At 36.7% G+C, this 14,325-nt stretch overlaps 2 protein-coding genes across 4 annotated transcripts in view; both read left to right on the top strand.

The window, feature by feature from the left end:
* The first annotated feature begins 11,620 nt into the window (after nucleotides 1-11,620).
* LOC138710045 (uncharacterized) lies at nucleotides 11,621-12,156 on the top strand. Its single transcript, XM_069840695.1, has 2 exons — nucleotides 11,621-11,921; nucleotides 12,001-12,156. The coding sequence occupies exons 1-2, from the start codon at nucleotides 11,675-11,677 to the stop codon at nucleotides 12,135-12,137; spliced, it is 384 nt and encodes a 127-aa protein (XP_069696796.1). The 5' UTR covers nucleotides 11,621-11,674; the 3' UTR covers nucleotides 12,138-12,156.
* Nucleotides 12,157-12,525: 369 nt separating this feature from the next.
* Nucleotides 12,526-14,325, top strand: part of LOC138710565 (gastrula zinc finger protein XlCGF8.2DB-like) — a 29,062-nt gene continuing 27,262 nt past the window's right edge. For all 3 annotated transcript variants that reach the window (XM_069841550.1, XM_069841549.1, XM_069841548.1), the window contains exons 1-2: nucleotides 12,526-12,696; nucleotides 13,900-14,039. In XM_069841550.1, the coding sequence (XP_069697651.1) occupies nucleotides 12,678-12,696; nucleotides 13,900-14,039 (159 nt within the window). In that variant the 5' untranslated portion in view covers nucleotides 12,526-12,677. The remainder of the gene's footprint in view (nucleotides 12,697-13,899; nucleotides 14,040-14,325) is intronic.

The raw sequence follows: 14,325 nt of genomic DNA, 5'->3' as shown, positions 1-14,325 counted from the left end.
ATCCAATATGAGTAAATGCTGGGTAACTTTCGGTGCTGGACCCCGGACGTATTTCACCGGCATTATCACCTTCATCTAATTCAGACGCTAAATAACCTAAGATGTTGATAAAGCGTCGTAAAATAACCTACTAAAATAAAATAAATTGACGAGTTCATTGCTCGACTGGCTAGGAACTTGTACATGGCAGCTCATACTAACCCCAATTCGCTCATATCTGGCCTCAGCCGGTATGATCCTAGGTTATGGCGGAGACACAAGTCAGGCCATTAGCTATGCTCTTGAGAGAGGAGGACAGGAAGGCCAGCGGTTTAGGTTTCAGTATCATCTCCATGTAAATCCTTGAATAATGCAACTGCTTTGAAATGACCTTGTCCTAACTTGGGCTAATATAATCACTCCCCAAATAGTACCCTCTCGGCAATCGATGGAATCACCATAGAGCCAGTTGGCTAGTCTCTGAAATTGAGACCACTCATCCTGTCTAAGGTTTTTCCGTGGTTTTCCTAAGGTGCTAAGACAAATGTCGGGATGAGCTCTAAAAGAAATGGGCCACGGACCTGCGTTCCCTGCCCCATCAGACCCAAGTATTTGTTCAACATTCAATAATTCGTTCACTTCACAACTAGTACCCTCTCGTGGATCGTCCTAATTGAGTCGCCATAGAGCCAATTGGCTGGTCTCTACTTTGAGACAACACATCCAGAATCAAGTCATAATTCAATAGAACCACTTCCAAGAGCCAATTGGCTCTAAAATTGAGACAACTCATCTTTCTAAGGTATATCCGTGGTTTTCTTAAGGTGCCAAGACAAATGTCGGGATGAACCCTAAAAGAAATGGATCATGGATCTACATGCCCTTCCCTATAAAGTTCCCGAAAATTTGCGAATTAAATTCTCGATATAAATGCACTGGCTCAGCTTCCATAAACTGCTGGTTACATGAGCAAGATTGCTCGTCTCTACTCGTATTGCAAAAGGACAGAGTACCTTTCAATTTGCAGACTTAGAACTCGTGGCATATTTTTTGGTGGCCTTGCCTTAGCCATAGTTATCAAACATCACACATCATTACACGAGCGAGTTTACTCGACTCCACTTGTACTGCGAAAGGAGAAAGTTCCTTTCAATGTGCAGGCTTACACCTTCGCCATTTCTTTCTCCATCCTGCAGTCGTGCTTTTCAGCATGTTCCCCCCCCTCCTCCCTTATGTGATACCTAAAAGGCTTTCTCCTTCAAAAATTTTCTAGACCTCCTTCAGTAGAGCAGCGTAACCCGGAGTGAGACAAGTGACCAACAGACTTGGAGCTGACATACTCAGTCTCTCTCAGCCCCGAACTCCCTTTGCAAGGACGCTTTTCGCGTTCCTTTTAAATTTCTCCTCCCATTTCCCCTCTCTTTCAACTCAATTCTGTGGGGCGAGTTCAGTGGATTTTACTGTGTCACATCGTGTCTCTAGAGTTGTCTGCTACAATTTAGAGGTTATATTCAGTCATTTAAGTGCATTTTTTTCTCCCGTGTATGGTGCATAGCGGGATTGAGGTTTCGTCCATTTTTATTGCATGAGGTTATTTTACTCGTGCACAATACTACCATGTTTTTGCTTAAAGCAAAGTGATTGACTTGTATTATTTTAGAAAGTAATATTTCTTTAATCGACGTGTATTTATGAGGTGTCGAATCTTCCAAAACGAGTGTTCTTTATGAAAAAATTTAACATTTTTCGCATAACCTGTAAATAAATTACGTCTGTACATTTTAACAATGGTTTTCTTTTACTGACTCAACAGAATTGAAAGTATTTCCATTTTTTTGCTTGAAATTTATCTTTTCGAGTTTTGCCGTGTAAGAAATAGATTGAATTAGTGCAGCCGTTCAATTTTCAAGTTATAAATGTCAAGATGAAGTCAAGAGCAAGTATAGTGCATAGATACTTAGTGTCCGAAAAAAATGTGACTATAGTTCTTAACGATTCCCTGCACATTCTCGCCAGCGAATACAAAGCAACTTTATTATCATAGTGAACTTTTGTTGACACACTAAGACTTTAAGAAGAAGAGCGTAACGTGACAAACTTTGTTCAGGGACTGTTTGAAGCACTGCCGTCTATGGTTTACTGATTTACAGTAGCTAATCTTATACTTCCAATGATTAGCTCTACACTCCATTTTTATAAAATGGATTTGTACTTCTCAGAGTATGAGGTCAGTTAACCTAGTAGTACAAAATGTTAGCACACATAAAATAATTTATTGTTGATATTACATAGTGGTAAATTGGTGAGGGCGTTGTCATGTCAAATCATGTTTGTTAGAAACAAATAGATTTTATAATTATTATCAAATATATAGTTATTCTACTTCTCTGATAGAACTTCGTAATAAAGTAATTAAATCTCTTCCACTTATTAATTTCTTCCTTTCTACATCTTTGCAGGGTGTATAAAATATACACAGTGTAACTTCAGAAATCAGTTTTCATATGTTGACAATAAAAATAATTTATATCAACATACTTGTAGGATCTTAAATGTTTGTTTAACGAGTTTTGTGTGCTCTCAAAGAATCTCAATGGGTGGGTGTACAGAAATGTAACATCCTGATTCCTTGAAAGATGCGTCACTCATTTGTGGACAAGCCAGCCATTCTTTTAGTAATGGATGTGACATATGCACAATTTTTTTAAATGAAAGTAGATTTTTTGGATGTTGCATTCGCACCTCATCACTTTGTTGTCTTTCTTAGACTTAAATGAATTTTCATCATTATTGCTTTGAAAATTTTCATTTTATCGTAATTTTTTGCTCTGTAACAGATCACACCCATCCCAACATTTGAAGTTAAAAAATGTTGTTTTATTTAACAACACTTGCAACTGCCGAGGTTATAACAGTGTCGCCGGTGTGCTGGAATTTTGTCCCGCAGGAGTTCTTTTACATACCAGTAAATCTAATGACATGAGTCTGCCGCACTTAAGCACACTTAAATGCCATCACCCGGCCAGGGATCGAACCCACAACTTCAGGCATAGAAGGCCAGCATTATACCAACTGTGCCAACCAGGCCAACCACTTGAAGTTAAACTAGCTTAAAAATCTGTTTTCCGTTTCAATAATTATACCTTAAAAATTCTTTACTGGTACTACTTAAAGGATGACATTAACTGTCTGTGTTGATAAATTCCATGATTGTTTATTTTAAATTTAAAATAATATTATTTTCTTTAACGGATATGACAAATAACACGTAAAACATGTTTTTACTTTATTTTACACGAGAATTAGGCTTCACACAGGTTCTGCGAACACATTAAGCTATGAGATATATTCAGAAATAGCCTGTTATACACATTGTTATCTCATTTTCACAGCAGGGTAAATAATTTCATTTTTTTTAGTATGAGGTGTATGTTATAAAAAAATGTCTGAAGCACATTTTATGCACAATGGTACTCTAGTACATTTTAGTCACTGCCCCACAATTATCTGAGTCGAAGGTTTCCTAGTTGGTGGGTGGGTGGGTGGGTGGGTAGAGCTATATCAGTTGCCTTGATTTCACACTCAACTGATTTAAACCCACTAGGTTTGTTCTTATGGGGCCATTTAAAATCATTGGTGTATTCGACTCCAGTTGCTGATGTGCAATCAAATTGTGACAGGTTGTAAGACAATAAGAAATACGCCAAGAATTTGGGATCGTCTTCATAAGGCCATGAGATGTCAATGTGAAACCTGTAGGCAGAAGGTGGACAATTTGAACACTTACTGTAAGAATGATGTGGTAATTCTTTGCGTTCCCAAAGGAATGTGGATATCCATACTCACCTACCGATCAAAATATATATATGCAAGTCATATCAAAAGCCTGAACTAACCAAACTGGCCACCGGCATAGCTTAGTAGGCTAAGGTGCTTGCCTACCGATCTGGAGTTGCGCTCGGCCGTGGGTTCAATCCCTGCTTGGGCTGATTACCTGGTTGGGTTTTTTTTCCGAGGTTTTCCCCAACTGTGAGGCAAATGTCAGGTAATCTATGGAGAATCCTCGGCCTCATCTCGCCAAATATCATCTCGCTATCACCAATCTCATCGACGCTAAATAACCTTGTCGTGGATACAGCGTCGTTAAATAACCAAGTAAAAAAATAAATAAATAAAACTAATCAAACGTAACCTGTCACTGGTATACGATCTTACGAAAATTCACTTTCTATGTATGTACTTTCAAAAAGTTTACATTCAAGGCATGTGATCCTGCCCCTCCACGTACCACCACTTTTACAACAACTTTCCATCATTATTCCGGTGCAAAATTGGCGTCACAGCACAATTTGTTTTTTGTTTTTGTTTGTTTTTTTTTTTACAGTATATGTGATTTGACTAGAAGCCATGTAAATACATCATACCTTTCTTTAGTTATGCAATTTTAAAGAAATATCGATGATACCTCATTCCAGAAGTTATGCCATATATTTTTATGCACGGTATATATTCGAGTGCTAATTCTTGTTATACTCCCTTGCATTTTATAAACCAGTGGTCTTAAAATTAATTTAAGCAGAACAGTCAGTTCAGTGATTCCCCTCTTCTGCATCTGAGTTCGTCTATCTTCAGTTCAGTGATTCCCCTCTTCTGCATCTGAGTTCGTCTATCTGCGTGAGATTTCATTCAAATGATCATGAGTCATGATGCTCTTCCAGTTATACAGAGTGATTCACAAGGATTTACCGTCACTTACAGAACATATTTCTGAAGACATTCTGAGGGAAAAAGCCGTATAAACATTTGTTCTAATCTCATTACTTTAAAAGTTACACTAATTTGAAGTTGTTAGTAAACTACCTTTTTTCTTTAGTTTTAAGGATAAAAGAATATTACAAATAGAGAATGAAGGAGTAGGCTACCATTTCTTTAACTGGCTAGTGTTCTGAAGCTAAAAATGTGTTGTCAGTTGCTTTGTACTGATTTTGTTTTTCAATTTTTAACTAAAAATTACATTATTCTTACGCATTTATCACAAAAATTGTTACAAATCATATGACTTTAGGAACTTGATTCTTTACAGTTTAATTATGCATCCTAATGTGCAGTCTTGAATAATTTACAAGAGTGGCGTGTTTTGTAACAATTTTTATGACAAATTCGTAAGAAAATGTAATTCTGTAGTTAAAAATCGAAAAAAAAAAATTCTGTACAAAGAAACTATGGAACTCACAACGCATTTTTAGCTTCAGAATACTAGTTAATTAAAGAAACGATACGCCTAAATAGTTCATTCTTTATCTGTAATATTCTTTTACTCTTAAAGCTGAAGAATTATGATATTTTACAAACAATTTCAAATTATTATAACTGTGAAAATATTGGGATTAGGACATAATATGTTTATATGACATATTTTGCTTAGAATGTGTTCGGAAATTAGCTCCGTAAGGGACGGTAAATCCTCGTGAATCACCCTGTATTTTAGCTTCAGACACTAACAGTTCTATCAATACAGCTATTTTCTTTCTACATCATAATCTCGCCTTCAGACTGATTCATCATATTTTTCACCATCCACTCATTATTCCTGTAACAAATAGACAGCAAAACTAGAAGATCGGCTGTGGTCTGGTTGCTGCTCTTTTTGTTTCCTCCCCGTCTTCAATTGTGTGCTGTGCTTTGTGTGGACGTCAGAATAACCTAACATTGAGAGCATTGCTATACACCTTTGAAATACAAGTGTAAGGTATTGCCGTAAAAACTGTGCCGCTTAATGTAATATTCCTTTCATTATATCTTTTTGTATGGAATTTCAGAGCGAAAAATACTCAGAAGAATTTTTGGACCAGTAGAAGAAAATATGCAATGAAGAAGGTACGTTATAATAACGAGCTATATAAATTATATAGAAGTTTCGATATTGTTATTTTCATCAAATTAAGGAGGCTTGAATGGGCTGGACATATCTATCGAATGGAAGGAAACAGAATACCAAAGATCTTAGAAGAGAAAATATTTGGTAAAAGACCATTGGAAGACCCAAAAATAGGTGGATAGATGCGGTAACGATTGATTCTCAGAATTATCTCGTAACAACTGCCTAGAGAAGATTAGCACAGGACGGACAATTGGAGGAATAAAATTGAGGAGGTTAAGGCTCGACTTTGGGCTGTGATGCCATAGTACTAGTAGTAGGAATTTTATTGTATTCCATCCTAAGTTTCTTGTAGTTAAAATGTAACTGCCACTATTGTTTTGTATAATTTCAAATGGTAGAAGTCAGTGGTGTGTGCACCTTCTTGGAGGTTTTATGCTGTAACATGGAAATTGAATCCATAAACCCGGGTTCCCTATCTCAAGTTGTTTGTCTAGGAATCCACTGTACTCACTGAAAATATTTCAGTGTTATTCAATAACACGACTGAGTGTGAGCTATGGCTGTTTGGAAAGTTCATGATCTGTCATAGAAATTAAATTATAATTATTTTGAAACAGTTATTTTTCAACATAATCCCCCCTGAGATTAAGACATTTCATTCAATGGTACTGCAATGCTCTTATACCTTCCTTATAAACTGATTCTTCCAGTTATTGCGATGTACCGAAGTACATATGATATTTCCATGCAGGAATTCTGCATTATCATTATGACGAAGGATCGGTGGAGCAGAGAAAATTTCTCTCCGGCACCAAGATTCGAACCAGAGTTTTCAGCTCTACTAGGGAAAACTAGGAAAACTAAGAGATGGAGCTTAAACTGAGAGGATTCAATCCAGCATCGGAATTGGAATCCGGTGTGGCTTAGTGGATAGAGCTTCAGCACGTAGAGCTGAAAAGCCGGGTTTGAATCCTGGTGTCGGAGAAAATTTTTCTCCGCTCCACCGATCCTTCATGATAATGATTTTTCCAGGTCTGCAACAGAAAAGCCTTAGAGTTAGAAGGGTGCCAGATGCAGTGAATAGGGGGATGTGACAACAATTTCAATCATAGGTCGTGTAATTGCTCATGTGAGCAAGCATATTGCCATAATTAAGTTATAAGAGTTATAACATCCATGCTCCCTTGGCCATGTTTAAAATAGGGCTGCCCATTCTTCAACAGTCGACAATGAAGAAGCTTATTCCCCAGACTAGTCTATTCATGTCTGCTTTAATTTCTGTTGGACTCGTTCCCTTTTTTTTTTTTTTTTTTTTTTTTTTTTCCAAAATATTTAATGACATTTTTCCATAATATTTAGTGATGGCACAATGCTTGATATTTTTCATTTTGGACAATCTGCTCAGCGTATTAATATACAAATAAGTATACCATAGTAACAAAAAAATGAGGAGCTTATTTTCAAAACGATGCTTGTCCATTCCCACAACTTGTATAATGCTGTATGGAACTATTATAACTGCTGCTATTCATCTATACTTTCCCCAAATGTACGTACTTAAAGTGATAGCCACCTGAGCAGCATACTAGGCCTACTTTTCACCAACAGCTTCTACTACTTCTTCTAATACTAGTGCTGTTGGAGTTCAGGAAGATGAGACCCAGGGATGTTGCTGAAAATGATGCCACAAAACGAAACATGTATTAACGGAAAAACTCTATTAAGGAACCATGATTATGTTAGAGATCGACATTCCTAGAATCTCATGCTAAGAAATACATGTTACTGTAACTCTTGCACTCTTGACATTACGCTGAGGCTAAGACCAACTTGCAAATCATCTTCAAGCTACAACAATACTTTGTCCTATATTCATAACTGTCGTCTATTATATTTTATACTACTAATATGTGTTAATTAATCTATAAAAAAGATTCCCGTTTTAAGAAAAATTTAATATTTTTCTGAAAAAGTGAAAATGGCAAAAGAAAAGGCTTAATTAATTAAATATACTGATAGGCCTACTGTGTAGCTGAATTCAATATTTTGTAGCAAGTGACTTTTGAAAATAGCTACATTTAGCAATAATAACTTCTGATTGAGGTTCTGGCTTATATGTAGGCTACATCTATTATCAGGCAATACATCTCACTTGACAATATGTATCGGAGGAAGAATAATTGTTTGTATACCAGTACATCTGAAGTCTTATTACCTAATATGTTACCAGTTAACGATGTATGCAAAGGAGGGGGAAAGGAACTGACCCACTATCCCATTATCTTCTAGCCTCATGAGTGATGCCTTATTGGTGTCACTTATGAAGTTCAAATCTGTCTTCGTACATTGACTAAACAACAACAACAATGTGAAAGTGCGAACAATGTGCAACGTACATATCTTTGTTACCACAGAATTTTGTTTTTGTTACTTTTTGCCACATGGTGCACAGAACCCCTGATCACATATTTTATTATCACTCTGCTACTCAGAAGAGGGTGCTGGGCAGGGTTGCCAGATTGGGCGATATTTTGCCGTTTGGGTTGCTATTTTTAAAGAATTGAGACTATCGTCATTTGGGCGACTTTTGGCTGGAATTTTGCGAAATTTAGGTGACACAGAAAAACCTCACGTAATCGTCTATTTTTTTTTTCTATTTTATTGAGTAGTTCATTGCTGATACATCACTAATTCAATCCAATGACCGACATGAAATACGATACTAGATATTATCATTGTTGACACGCCGAAATTTGCCATTGATCTTTGACACTTGTTTAAACAAAACTATCCTTCCTTCCTCGCCCCACGAAATAGGCCAACTGCATTTTTTCTTAATATGAGGACCAACAATGAACCTTATATACCAAGCACTTTAGAGAATCTTCTAGCAATGTAAAAATTAACAATCTAACCCTAGTTCCAGCTCCAACGTCATTCCCCATATCTTTAATTTATTCAAAGGTGTTATTGAGTGAGATTGGTTTAATTTATAGCAGTGATTTGTGTCCAGCAAAATTGCAGAAGTGGGGAAAATCTGAGAAGATAGGTACAAAAAGCAATGCTATGCCAAAGTACTAAATTTACAGAATTTATTACATAACTATGACATAAAACAAGAATATTATATTGATTTATCATAAAAACGCATACATTGAGATTACCTACTTTTAAAGTAGAAAATTTGCGACATTGGGCTACAATAGCACCAATATTAGGAGACTTTAGGTGAAATCAATCTGGCACCCCTGTGAACCCTGGTGCTGGGATTCGATACCTAGATTTTCCCTAGTATCTATTGTTTGACTGCAGAGATATTGTTAGATCTTTGTGCCATGTACTGGAACCTAAATTCCCAACATCAAAATTTGTCACTCTATATAACAACTACAGAGATGTTACAACTTAACTGTAAATGACTGTCATACGGTAACAAGGAAACCTTCTAGAATCTAGAATATCAATACGTCCACTGCTGTGGAGTAACGGTGAGCAATTAGCATTCCTGACTGTGCAACGAGTGGGCTCGGGTTGGGACAAGTTAACTGATTGAGGTTTTTCCGGGGTTTTCCCTCAGCCCATGAGCAAATGCTGGGTAACTTTCTGTGATCAGGGGCAGAACATTGCAACGTTATAGGCCTACTACATTGCTTAGTAAATCACTTTGCCGACTGAGCACTTTTAATATCTCTAATTAATTTTGAAATGTACAGTATATTTGTAATTTTTTTTCACTTTGTGTTGGGCACACTGCGATTCAAGACTTCTTGCTGAATACCATGGATAAATATATAATAGGATGCGAAACTGCGGTCAGCACCATCTAGATTTGGTGGTCTGAAATAAGGTGATCAGCGCCCGACGTCGTTGGTGGCAAATCATAGAACTACATGAGAACCAGCGTTCTCCACTTTCCAATACGAAGTAGTTAAAACCAAGAGGCCTATATATGTGATTAGTCCTCTTGGTTAGAACATTGGCCAATGACCAGCCAACAGCGTTATGAAGGCAAGATGGATGCCAGAAAGATGCAAAAGATTCGAGGAAGATGCTCTGCGCCTGGATACTGCACTGTTAATACTGTGGGAGGGAAGCATTATTTCTATTTTCCTCAGGAACCTATGAGGTAAGCTTTAGTATTATTATTGTGTCCTGTGTAGCCTAAACCTTGCACTTGAAAACAGTGTACTTTTTGGTGAGGTAGGTTAGACGAGCTGTGCATTGCTTTCTGCTAATTTATTTAGGATTATAGTAGGAGTATAAATTTAGATGGTTCCGAAATTCAGTCAAACTGTAATGAAATGTGAAATATTGACGAAAAAAGAGCAAGAAGGCTGGAAATGAAACCTCGTAAACCTGAATTGTAGCATTAGGGCACATGGCTGCAAACTAAAACCACGTGGTTTTCAGTATAAACATCTCACAGTTATGGAAAATAAAATTATGCTTCTTTGGTGTAGTTAGCCATCTGGAGAAATTCCCAATCATGTTTAATAATAATAATAATAATAATAATTATAATAATAATAGTAATAATAATAATAATAATAATAATAATAATAATAATAATAATAATAGGCCTAATATTTAATTTAGTTTGTACCCAATATCTTTTGCTGCTACCAGTTTTCCTATGGTCACTCAGGTAATTTCCTAGTACCCGGTACTCGTTACATAGGTCGTTTTAATGTTTAACATATTTAGTATAACTTGTTGCTTGTGAGCCATCCCAAACCGCGACCTCCACCCCTAAGAGCGCCAGTTCTTATATACCCGTCAGTCAAGGCCTTCTGACAAATAAAAGAATTGGCAATAGGTATCTCAGTCGTGACAACCTCCGCCCCCTAAAACCCCTCTTGGGGACTTGGCCCCCAAACCTTCATGCAATTAATTTATAGTAATTAACCGGTCCATCACATTTGAGTTGAAGGTAGGAGTTACATTTTATAATGTGTTCTTTCTTGTTTCAGGGGGCTCCGCCCCCTAAAAACCCCTGTTGGGGACTTAGTCCCCAAACCCTCATACAATTAATTTATAGTAGCCTAATAAACCGGTCCATCACCTTTGGGTTGAAGGTATGAGTTATATTTTATGTGTTCTTTCTTGCTTTAGGGGGCTCCGCCCCCTAAAACCCCTGTTGGGGAATTAATTTATAGTAATTAACCGGTCCATCACCTTTGGGTTGAAGGTACGACTTATATTTTATGAAGTGTTCTTTCTTGGGGACATGGCTCCCAAACCTTCATGCAATTAATTTATAATAATTAACCAGTCCATCACATTTGAGTTGAAGGTACCGGTACATTCTTTAATAAATCACTGAAAAACAAATGTGAATATACAGGATGTGGAGTGTGTACGAAATTATTATTATTTTTGGCGCATCATTTCTACGGAAATAACGACAAATAAAAACTAACATGCCACATAACATTATTTTAAGAAATACAGGAAACAAGCATGAGCATATAAAAAAGAGTAAGTAGAATCATTTATTTGATTAATAAGCTTAAATTACTCCATGTTTAGTGTAAGAGTGGTCTATGTAACGAGTACCGAGTACCGGTACTAGGAAAATACCGTCACTCACTACCTAGTGATGCGCATTAGACATCTCTTAAAATAACACAAATGCAGCAGATAAGTTAATATTTTTTCCCCAATTTTTGCATGATTTCTTTTCAACATTTCTTCTAGTTTATCTCATTAGTAATTGTAATCCATTGCTTTAGGTGTTGGAAGTGGCTCCGATTTTGTGAGCTAGAGGACCGGTATCGAGTTGCCACAGATGCCACACACAGTTTGAAAATCTGCATGGACCACTTCATTGAGTCTGACTATTATAGCTCTTCTCAAAGTGTGATTCTTAAGCAAACTGCAATGCCCACTCTTCATGCTAATGGATTAGTGGTGCCATCAAACCCCAAAATCCGGAGCCCACCATCTAGCCCAGTTATGCCTCGAGCGACCTTATCACCGGGGTCTACCCCAACTTTCAGGCATCACAAGACTTTGCGGACGTATGCTAGGAGGGCGAAGATTGATTCTGCAGCTGCTGAAGGTAATTAGTACACTAGCAATGTTTTTATGTCATTCGTGTTTAAAATTTCCGATTTCATTACTCTTTTCTTTATTTTCAGGTACGCGTAGTCTCATAGGTTTACAAGCTGCAACTGAGCAGGCTGCAGGCTTGGCAGCTATGCCTCAAACAATTCCTGCTCCTATGAGTACTCCAGCTTCAAAGATTATACTGCTTCGACGACATATGCCGGGATGAATAAAGATGCATGCCAACAAGGTAATTATTCTACTTAGTCAAGTTTGGGACAAGTTAACTGTTTCAGGTTTTTCCGGGGTTTTCCCTCAGCCCATGAGCAAATGCTGGGTAGAACATTGCAACGTTATAGGTCTACTACATTGCTTAGTAAATCACTTTGCCGACTGAGCACTTTTAATATCCCTAATTAATTTTGAAATGTACAGTATATTTGTAATTTTTTTTCACTTTGTGTTGGGCACACTGCGATTCACGACTTCTTGCTGAATACTGTGAGATTGGTCGCCGTAACCTATTCGGAAACATGTATAGGGTAAAAATATCATTTTTTATGTAATTATGCTTACAATAATGATCTAAAATCCATAAGTCGAAAAAAAGAAAAACATACTACTCTATTACAACAGTTGTTACAGAAAATGACATCAACTATCTAAGTTAAACATTTACTCATACTCAAAATGATTTTTCAATTGCAACTTTCTTCACTTCACGGCCCCTTAGAATCACATCCATGAATTTATGAAATTTATGTAAGCAATGGATGAAGAAGTGGAGAGTAAGTATTAAATATAATATTGTGAATAACGTACGACTATATCTCGTTTTTAAATAAGCAGTTATGTCATTAGAGGTTAAGTTCGTAAGTTCGCTTCTAATAATAGCAAGAATTTTTGTTTTTAAAACTCTAGTTTTAATGGTCAGATTATAGGGAAAAGTGTTGAATCGGTTACGCATTATGCCCCTCTTATTATATGTATAATCACAGTATTCTTTACACTGTGGCATAATTACCTAGTATAGTAGTTCCATAGCATGCCACACAGGTTATTAACTGAAAGGCTCTTGTGGAATCTACTAGATATTTTTTTTGGTACTGGTAATTATTTTTGACTGAGGAATATATACAAACTACTAAAATTGAGCCTTGACATAGTCCTGGGTCTCCTGTCACTCACTATGTAACCCATTCTAACCTTGTCAGTCCTCTCTGCCTTGTTACTTAGCTAACCTACTCTAACCTTGTCACATTCTTCTGCCTTAGCTGTCCCGTCCTCTCATCTAACCTAATCTAAACCTTGCCAGAGTCTTCGATCTCCTGTCGCTTATCTATCCCTTTACCTAACCTAACCTTTAATTCGCAATATTTACCGAAATATACATGGTAAAACAATGCAACGCAACCCCCAGAATCAGACAGGATAAAAAAAAAGCATTCTCCATAATATTTTTAAACTCTTCGATTTGATTTTATTAATTAAATATTTGATGAACACAGGCAATAAGAAAAGCTTATTTTACGTTATACAGTCCAATTAATGATTAAAAAATCTCTGTTTGTCGTACTACGGGCATTTTCTTCGGCTAATTAGAAATAGTTCCCTCGCACTTTAATTTTTTAAGTAGTAACCAGTAAACTTACATACAAGAAATCAAATTTCCCGAACCATCTTTAAAAGCAATTGTGTTATGTTTATATTTTTGTTGTCTCACCCATTTCTCTCATACGCAAGCTGCATCCCTTCAGGTATAACCTCTACAGTGTTGTCAGAGCGCATCATGTTTTAAAATTCTTTTTCAGAATGAAAACTTACATTTGTTTGAATCAAATTTCTGCACATTTAGAGGACAAAACTAAAATTCTTTCAATCATTTATTATCATAATACACTGCTCTCTTAAATTGACTAAGTGTTTTGGGAATTAATGACATTATTAAGTGACATGAGGCCGAGGACTGCCACAAATTTTTGTTTTTGCAGTTCCAGTGAATTCTATTAAATTCGAGCTGGAAGCATGTAATGAACACTTAGCACCACCTCCAGATCCTAAATCTGTTGATATGAGGAGCGAGGTGAATGCTGTAGCCACTGCATCCTACTTGGTCAAGGACGAAGTTGAGGTGAGTTAGCAATAATGAAACCACCAAGCAGCTTACCTAAAGCTGGGTAACTGTGTGATGCTTTATGTTCCATTGCATTTATTTCTCACTTTTTCATGCAACTGCTCAATAAGACTTTTATAGTATTCCTTTTCGACCATCTGCCATCCGGGATATATTCGTGGTGCACAATACTGAACAATTGAAAACAATGAGTAACATTGTATTCATATTTGACTGACATTACCATGCTTCTTTTTTTATTTGTGGCAAATCAGGTCTTTTCCACTGCGAAGATTTGTTTCAT

This window comes from Periplaneta americana, chromosome 12 (genome assembly GCF_040183065.1).
Source record: "Periplaneta americana isolate PAMFEO1 chromosome 12, P.americana_PAMFEO1_priV1, whole genome shotgun sequence".
NCBI lineage: Eukaryota > Metazoa > Arthropoda > Insecta > Blattodea > Blattidae > Periplaneta > Periplaneta americana.
Note: the sequence above shows the minus strand (reverse complement) of the source record. Positions and strands in the feature narration are given on the sequence as shown.